General features: G+C 31.4%; 1 protein-coding gene across 1 annotated transcript; it reads left to right on the top strand.

Moving 5' to 3' along the window:
* The first annotated feature begins 655 nt into the window (after positions 1-655).
* On the top strand, positions 656-9,141 carry LOC131637711 (probable transcription factor KAN4). The gene is made up of 5 exons (XM_058908319.1): positions 656-846; positions 937-1,013; positions 2,433-2,512; positions 3,100-3,187; positions 8,796-9,141. The coding sequence occupies exons 1-5, from the start codon at positions 717-719 to the stop codon at positions 9,024-9,026; spliced, it is 606 nt and encodes a 201-aa protein (XP_058764302.1). The 5' UTR covers positions 656-716; the 3' UTR covers positions 9,027-9,141.
* The last annotated feature ends 1,144 nt before the right edge of the window (positions 9,142-10,285 follow it).

The following is a 10,285-nucleotide window of genomic DNA, read 5'->3' as shown; positions in this document are numbered from 1 at the left end:
AAATAATTTTAAAGAAAAATATATTAAAAGATCAAAATAATATAAAAAACACTGTTCACGTATTTGTGGTGAGTGTATACAATATAGTGTATAAATTTGGTGTATAAATATATATATATATATATATATTTTAAATAGACCAACTTTAGTTCATCGGTTTTTGGAAGATATTTTGGCCTTAGAAACTTATTTAAGTAGAAGTTGTTTAGTTTTGAGGGGACTTTTTAGCCCTTAAGCACGTGGGTTGTGATCAAGTTTTGTGGAATTATATTAATTAAAATAACATTTTATGTAGAAGAAGAAAAAAACCAGAAAACTTCAAACTTATATAATCCACATAAGTTATATATAATAGTATATAAAAGACATAATTGTTTCTGGACATGTTATTTTCAAAGCACTGTTCATTTTTCAAAAAGGTAGAAATTAACACATAGAATGTTCAAACGGCCAACAGAGATAGAGAAATAAAAGAATAAGACAAAGAATATATGAAAAGTATATGTTTCAATAATTTGAGTTTTCTAAAATAAAAAGTCATTGACCTTAAAACATTCTATCATTGCTGCGGCATTTATTTGTCTATATACTTATCATATATAGACTACACAAAACCAATATCTTATCTCTCTATATATAGATATATAGTCTTCCATATAAGCTTCTCTAACTGCTGCTCCATCATCACATCTCATAGAAAGTTGAAGTTTGAGAAAATGAAGAATAATATTTCAAAGAGAAGTGGTGTTAGAAAGTATCATAAATCAGAACAGCCACGCCTTAGATGGACGCCTGAACTTCATCAATACTTTGTTCATACTGTTGAAAGTCTTGGTGGAAAACACAGTAAGTATACTTTTCCTTCATCTTCATCATAGGGCAAATCAAAAATATTGAACAACTCTAATAATTTTTACATATTATATGATTTTGCAGAGGCAAGTCCAAAACACATTTTGAATATGATGCAAGTGAAGGGGCTCAGAATCTCTCACATTAAAAGCCATCTTCAGGTACATATATATAATAAAATTCATATTCAACCTTCTTTCAAACATCTTTTTGATCCGTAGACGAATAACCACTAGAAACTCACACAGTACTAGAGTTCAACCGTCCAACCTACCAATATCAGCTTTTACTTGTTGAGTTAAGACTTGCAGACTTTTTAAGGACATTTCATTACCAGAAGTGCTCGTGATTACTGCCTAATAATTTGTGTGACCGAATGTTTAATGTAAGATTCTAGAAATAAATCTGGATAACCAAGTTTCATTCTCTAACCAGGGTTGTCTTTGAAAGCGTGTAACATAGTCTGTTCCACATAGTCTAAAAATTTTCACGCTTAACCCGTAGTCACATAAAATCTCATAAAATATTTATTACAGTTAAACCTTTTTTTTCATGGTTAAACTCCGACTAATATACACATAATCTCCAAAAATTTGAGATGACTCTTCTCGCAAATATTTAGTGACACCAAGATTTGAAAATTATAACTATTTTTTTCATGGTATGCGCATAGGCCATTTTCCTAGTTTAGTCATCTATAAATTCTATTTCCTTGTGGAAAATTCTCTTTCTTTTGATAATGAAAACATGGGACTGAAGAAACAAAATCCAGTTTAGGTTATTTTTGCAGGAACTACGTACAAATTATACTGCTGAAACTGAAACAAAACAAAAAAACAACAGTAAAGTATTAAAGTATGTGGAAACAATGATTTATGAACTTTTCACAATTCCCATGTATATCTCACACTCATTGATGATTATCTTCCTTTTACTTTTCATTTTTCATGACAAAATTTCTTCGAGAGTCATGTCTGTTATTCCATTATCAACCCCACTTCTCTACGTTGTTACTTTTCTTGTTAAACTTTTTCACATCATCCAAAGAAAATAATATCTCATTTATTCAAAATGTATTTTAAGCACCCGCTATATATCTAAATTGTGCAGAGACATCTGACTGCATGCAAATTCACTGATTCAAACGTGTGACATGTCACTTATTCATCTGATCATTAAACTACTAGAATCGAAAAAATAATTATATAAGACAATCAGTTAGCATCTAGGTTAGGTATATGGGCATTATATAATGTGAATTTTCAAGAAAAAGTAAGACATAGAGAGATGAAATTTCTTTTCTTGTGTCGTCAGGATCTTAAAAAATCAAACGGGTTTTAGGTTGCTTTTTGAGATAGAAAAGCACACGGCTGTGTAAGCTTTAGAGAAAGAGAAAGAGAATTACTTTTCTTTTAATTACTTTTATATATACTTGAAAATCGATTCTACACGACACTTTAGTTAGTCTTCACAATGATTACGTACATGTGTTACATTCTTCTTTTGGTAAAAAATATGTGTTACACTCGTAATTGGCGTCAGTGCTAAATTTGTATTTGCATGGTGGTTGTGGGTTGTAGATGTACAGGAACGTGAAGGGAGAGAGGATACTTGAAGAAAATTCACAATTCAATCATTGCTTCACTTCTTCATCCCAAAGGTAATTTTCATTTTCACTATTCCGATAGACCTTATATCCGTCTCATTGCGGCTATAATATATTTTCTCCGAGAACTCACAAGATTTTATTATTTGAAAAAGTGTATTATTCTATTACCGTGTATGAGTATTGTATATAAACTATCTTTAATCTCAATTTTTAAGTAATAAAGAACTATTTTCCTCGGTCCAATCCCGATTTGTTTTGGAATTTGAAAATGTGTTGAGATATATTTACTTTAGGATTAAATATACAAAATCTTTGTAATATAAGCGAAATACACTTTTTTTTCTTTTAACTTTTTTTTAAAAAACTCTTTTGAAATATAAAAATACTATATCTTTTGTCCCTAAGTGTAAAGTTTATTCCTATAATATTTTTTGTTTGATTTTCCCTTAGATTTGGTGTTTAAATTGCACACTTAACGATTAATCCCAAAAAAAAAATATTATAGGGAAAACTAAAAATAATATTATCAAGAAATAAAGCGAATTTTACATATATTAAAGGGGTGAAATTGATATTAACCCTTTATTTTATTATATTATGATTGTTAACTTTTTATTCATCCTTTAATTTCCCTTCAGAACGAAGAATATCACTCAAGAATTTCAGCCTTTATACAGTAGAGGACTTTCAGAAACAAGTGAAACTTGTCATTATGATCTAAATCAGGTACTGTTTTAATTTCATTGACATTACACCGTCTTTTTTTTCTCCTTTTTGAACAGGAAAACACGTTTTTTTTTTTTAATTTCCTAATCTTATCAATTCCAACTTTCGAAGAATTTAAGCATCAAATCAAATAAAAATAAAATAAGTATTCAAGCATCAAATAATTATATAACAGTTAAACCATAACTCAACTACTTAATAGACTCAACATGATATCTTCCAGTTGTATAATAAGTTATTTCATAACTATTTCTTTAAACGGTACAATATATATATATATATATATATATATATATATATATATATATATATATATATATATATATATATATATATATATATATATAAAACGAGTATCAAAAATATTATCCAAACAGAAAAAAAAAAAAAAGACAACGATAACTCAAAAAATACAAGCAAGAAAGTGAGACAAGAAAGAAATTTCACCTAAGACACAAGCTGATTGAAGGAAAGAGAAAACACCAATTGAAGTGGAGAGGGCAGCTGGTCACAAAGCACCTCTTAAGCATAAGCATAAAAATGGTTTTGCTCGCTGTTTGAAAGAGAGATCAGAACCCAAAAAGTGAGAGTGAACCCTCTTTTAAGAAAGTAAAATAATTACAGTCACCCAGTAAATAACCAAAGACTTGTTTCGACAAAAAATTACATTATTGCACATGTTTCAAATTGTCTAGATCACTGTATTGAAGCTAAACCTAGAGCCACCCTCTTACCTCTACCTAACACTTAAAACACTTAAAATACCTCTAAAAGAGACTATCAAATATACAAAGGACGACATGTATGTTGAATAAACTTTAATGTTATGTTAACTGGATTTTTTTTAAGCAAGTTGTATTAATAAAGAACGAAAGTTCTAAAGAACTTGATTACAAGAGAGTGAAAACTAAGTCAACAAAAAAGAAAATTACTCAACCAAATGGAACCTAGCTTAAGTAAAACAAAGAGTGTTTGCTAAACTCATAAAAGTTACAATTGGATTGTATAATTTTCCTGATATATGACCACCTCAAACGAGCTCTTTGCAACTCCAAACCACATCTCTCATATTCCAAGTAGAGTTCTTGAAAATAATATCATTCCGACACAACTAAAGTCTCCACACTATAGCCAACCACACACATTCCACCTTACTTCTTTTGACTTTCTTATGATGACAAAAAGAACTCCAATCCCAAAAACTCTCTTTAAAATCAAGTACAATGTTTAAAGTCATCCCAATCCACACCCCCTTGTCTTTCCAAACATCTACCACATAACGACAACACAAAAAAGAATGGGGAAAATATTCTCCAACCTCATTACAAAAGACGCATGAAAGATTTGAAGAAGAATTAAGAATACCGCATATCAAAAGGGAGTCTCTAGAAGGAATCTTATTTTTGAAACATCTCCACCCGAAAGCCTTGACTTTAAGAGGCACTTCCGCATTCCAAATAAATGACAAAACACAATCAAAACGATTAACCGGACCGCAAGGGATACTCGATTTGCTTAACTCACTGTAACACGAAGACACGGAGAAAACACCGTCCGCCGACAACAACCAATACGTGGAGTCCACCATGGAGGTATCACAATTAGGCGTTGGCAGCAGCTGGAGCATGGCTGGCCGCACCAAAACAGTGCTCGGGTGAGTCGTGATTTGGATACCAAAATCACCCCAAAGCCACTCACCGTCTATCCAACCTCTCATACCAGAAATAGAGACATCCTGCAAAAGAGATAAGTCAAACAAATCCGGAAAAATAACCTTGATAATTCCCGCATCCGACCATGAAGCATGCCAAAAGGAGATAGAATGTCCAAAACCAACACTAAGTTTAAGATTCTTCACTAAAAAAAATTTCGGAAGACTTTTCTCCAAAGAAGAGATGTTTGACCACCATATGGATCTCTTACTCCTATTAACAATCTTCTTTCCTCCTATCAAAGCTTTTAAGTTAACGTCCCCATATCTCGCCTTCAACACCCAATAACACAAAGAATTTGAAGCTTCAAAAATTCTCCACCTCCACTTCAAAAAAAGCACAATATTAAAGTCTTCCAAACTTCTTAAACCAATACCGCCTTTATCCACCGGTAGTCACACTTCTTTCCAACTCACCCAAAGGATTTTCCTCTTCTCCTCCGTTCCTCCCAACAAAAAAATACTTTGCAATTTATTAATCTCCCCAATTATCTTCCTAGGGGCTTTGTAGAAAGATAAAGTAAAAATCGCTAAACTACTCAAAACCGATTTCAAAAGAGTAATTCTCCCACCAAAACTAAGCCACCTCCCTTTTCAAGAATTCAATCTTTTTCTAATATTATCTAAAAGCGGTCTCTAAGATGAAGCCCTTATAGGATTAGAACCAGTGTATATACCAAGAAACTTGAACTATTTTGCCTCCATCCTACAAGAAAGAAAAGAAGTTGCCACATCCAAAAAATTCGGATTAATAATAATTCCAATGATCTTACTCTTGTGATAGTTGATACCAAGACCCGACACCATTTCGAAGCCTTTCAAAACCGACTTAATGGACCAAAGATGATTCCCACTCCCATCCCCTACCAATAAAGTGTCATCCGCAAATTGAAGAATATCTATGAAACATCTACCACTCAAATTACATCCCGCGAAATCACTGTTTTGAACTGCCTTATTAACCAAAGCCTTTAAACCTTCCACCACTATAACAAAGTAGGACTACCATTAACAAGAACCGGCATCTTACTCGAAAACAACAAAGCTTCCATCCATTTCATCCACAAAGGCCTAAATCCCACCCTTCTCATCATATATCTTAGAAAGTTTTAACTAACTTTATCATACGCTTTTTCGAAATCCACTTTGAAAAGGAGATATTCCTTTTCTTCCTTAGTAGCATAGTCCACCAACTAATTTGTTACAAGAACTCCATCAATCATTTGTCTTCCCGGAACAAAAGAACATTGAAAATTTAAAATTATAGAAGAGAGAACCTTCTTAATCCTACTAGCCAAAACTTTAGAAATGATTTTATGGATGCACCCCACTAAGCAAATAGGAAGATACTCGTCTAGACCCAACGGATTAGAAGACTTCGGAATAAGAGAAAGAAACGAAGAGGTAATAGACTTTGATAAAATCGCTCCTTTGTAAAAATATCTGAAACGCATTAGAACATCATCTTTTAAGAAGGACCAACAACTCTTGAAAAAGAAAAGAGAAAAGCCATCCGGGCCTGGGCTCTTAGAACCATCACAACTCCAAACCACATCCTTGATCTCCAACTCCGTAAAAGGAGTCTCCAAATCAAACCTATCTTCCGAACTCAACGAAGAAAGAGAAATTCCATCTAAAGATGGTCTGTCAAAACAAACTTCTTTGAATTTATCTTCAAAATGAGATTTAACTGCCTCCTTGACCTCCCTCACCGAATTCACCACACCACTACTAGTATTTATATTACTAATATGATTTCTACTCCTCCTCTCCTTCATAACTCTATGATAATACTTACTATTGTTATCTCCATCATTCAACCATTTTAATCTAGCCTTTTGAATAAGCATATTCTCTTTTATCTTAAGATTCAACCAAACTTTCTTGTTTGCCTTTGTTTTTATTTCATGCTCCTCCTCATCCCACAACTTCCTATCATCCGATGCATTCAAATCCCTAACACCTTCCTCCACATGTCATACTTTCCAAAGATATGTTGATTCCACCATTTCAACTTATTTTTAATAAGACGTAATTTCTCTTTCAATACAAAGTCACCTCTCCCTTGCACCTTCAACTCCGACCACTCCTTCTCAACAAAAGGAATAAAACCTTTGATGGAAAACCATTCATTGTTGAACTTGAACGGTTTAGGACCCCAATCCTCTTTATCAACAATCCACCACACCGGACAATGGTCTGAAACATCCCTGAAACCAATCAATTGCCCAACAACTCCCCAAGACGAAACGATATTATTATAAACGAGAAACCTATCAAATCTACTCTTAGATTTCCCGTCTCCGCTAAACCAACTAAACTTCTTTCCTTTACTTGGGACATCCACCAACCCACTCTCTTCGATGAACTCCGAAAATTCCCTCCATTCCACATTACTGCTACCCGAAGCTTGACCAACTCTCTCATTCCTCTTATTTACCGCATTAAAATCTCCCCCAAAATCCATTCCCCATCATTATGTCTTTGTTTCAAATCCAATAAATGTGTCCATAAATCACGTTTAGCCCCTAAAGAACAAGTAGAGTAAACGTTAACAATGTAAAAGGTACTCCCATTCCATGAAATCTTGTTTCCAAGGTAACCGTTGCCATGAAAACTCGAAATGCCCGAAACCGAATAATTCTTCCAAAGAGTCAAAAGTCCACCCGACTTTCCATTCGCCACTGAAAAAGAGAAGCCGATTTCTTCCATCCCCCAAAAACTATTAGCAACCAATTCTGAGACCTCCTTCAATTTAGTTTCTTGAATGAGAAACATGCCTGCCTTCCCATTTCGAATAATGCTACTACTTCTTTTCCTCTTGATCAAGCTACCACCACCCCTTATATTAAAAGTTCCCACTATCATTAAGACGGTTTAAATTGCTCCTTCTGACCCTCCATCCTCTTTAAATCCAAACTTTTCAATTCTTCAATTTTTTTCTTCAAATCCCTCGCTTCACCCGAAACCACCCTAAGATTAGCTATCAAGCTCCACAATTTGCCATCCGATGAGAGACCGAAATTCGACAAAATCCTATTATTACACCTCAAGATATCTGATTCGACTGTTTTGTCTCCAAAATCCAAAGAAGTCTCGTTGTCCCTACAAATCACTGTAGCGAGAGGTAGGGGAGAAAAAGGAATACCCAAAAGTAGGCCTTCTAAGTCGTTGGGACCCACCAATAACTTGTTATGAAGCTGCAGCGATACCTTCTTTATGGACTTGGACCTATGGTGAATACGGGTTAAAGGCCCACCGAAGTCAGTGAGCTTTTTAAACCTCTTACTTTAGTTACATTTTTTAATAAAAAAATCATGTGAAATTTCATGGGAATGAACATTCTCACCTTCTTACATGGGAATAAAATCATTGAAATTATAGAAGTTATTGGAAGTTATTTTATTTTTTGGAACCTTTATGCCTATGAATATATTGTCTTCTAACGATCTTAACAAACATGGGTATAATCATTTTCTACAAATTATTCCTCGAAACTTAATTCTTAAATTTGAACCAAACACCCCTTTGTTGACTAAATTTCTTTATTCAAAGAGAGATATCTTACTTTCTTTTTTTTAATTATGTTTTACACAATTTATATTTTTTTTGCTTAATTCGAATTGTGAAAAAAATTTCAATATTAAATCATATATTTTTTTCAAATTAAACATTAAAATATTTATGGTTTTTTAAATGCTTTTTAACATCAAATAGGTAATTAAATTAATGTTTTATTTAAAATTTAAAAATAATATTTAGTGCAGGACCCGCGATCCAACCCTATCCCATATTGGTTTGGTTTGAATTTAATTTTAGAAGTAAAGATTGATCACTCAATTCAAACCAAAGAGTGTTGATATGTTTAAATAATACTTATTCTTCTATATATTGCAGGAGCCCGAGTCAAGTGTATGCTTTCATAGTGATATATCAAATGAAGAAGGAAATTGCACGAGTACCAAATATCTAAATCTCCCATTCCCTTTCAGTTCTCTGTCAATTCCTATGGTGCATAGTGATCAAGAAAGAACACAATTTTCTTCACCAAATACAACAGATAAACACTTAGAAGTTTCTAGTTCCATAAAATCTAGCGATTATATAAACTTAGACCTATCAATTTGAATATACATGCACATGTAAATTTTTTAAACTTACGTGTATTGAACCTTATAACTATTAGATAATATGTTATTTTACCCTAAGGATAGTTTAGTCTTTTTCATCTTTTGTATTTAAACATTTCTATTTGTCTTGTATTGTTAAGATTTTACATTCTATTAGATACCTAATCTTGTTCTTTCTCTCCCAGTTCTTCCCAATGGACTCATTTTTTTAAATATCCATATCCAGAAGACAAATTTGAGATGATATGTTTTTCTACATGGTAATGTCTCTTGTTCAGGATTGGTCTTTAATTTTTTAGAGGTTTATGGCTAATAATCTGATAAAAATTTAAGTAATTAATCTTAAATTTTTATTATATAATAATTTTTAAATATTTAATTATGAAAATAAATATTATTTAAATTTTATATTAAAGACAATGTCGTCTCATATAATTTAGAGGCTCAGTTCTAATTTAAAAAATTGATCCCTAGTATATAGAATGAAAAAAATTTAAAAAGAGATATTTCATGAAAATAATATTAAAAACTATAAAAAGATTGAAAGAAATGACTTATAAATATTTCAATGTTATGAGAAACAGACTAAACAACATACTTGCACAAACATTTACTTTTTAACTATATATTAAATTCGAAGTGTTTTAATTAATAAACAACTAAAAATTAAAGTTAGAATATGCACTATGCACTAAGTTAGACTAACCCTAATCAGAATATTTAAAAATATTTTAAATATATTAATTTAATTTATTATTCATTTAATTATAAAAAATAATTAAAAATAATATTAATTTTCCAAAATTTTTAATATTATTATAGAATAAAATTAAACAACGTATCTTTAATATATTTTTCTATATAAAGATAATAATAGATCAAACCACTTATAAGAATTTGTTATATTTAATCACAAAAATTTAATAATAAATAAAATGTTTATATAATAAATATTTAAATATAAACAGGAAAATATTAATATATTTAGTGTATGTATAAAAAAGAAAATAAATTAAAAATGTTATTAAAGAATAGAGTAATTAACTTTAGAACTTGCGAAACTGGTTTATAAATTATTATAAAAGAATTGGTGTTAAGAAGTGGATGGAAAAGAAATATATTGTTGGAATGATTGATAGTTATGCCATTAATTCTTCGGCACATAGAATGGTAGAATGACGTGAAAAAAAATTTAAATAACCCTATTGTGTTTTTTCGTGCAAAGTTTTTGATTTCAGTCTTTTATTTTCGTAAAAA

Source organism: Vicia villosa, unplaced genomic scaffold, assembly GCF_029867415.1.
Source record: "Vicia villosa cultivar HV-30 ecotype Madison, WI unplaced genomic scaffold, Vvil1.0 ctg.002074F_1_1, whole genome shotgun sequence".
NCBI lineage: Eukaryota > Viridiplantae > Streptophyta > Magnoliopsida > Fabales > Fabaceae > Vicia > Vicia villosa.
This window is presented reverse-complemented; position numbering and strand designations above follow the sequence as displayed.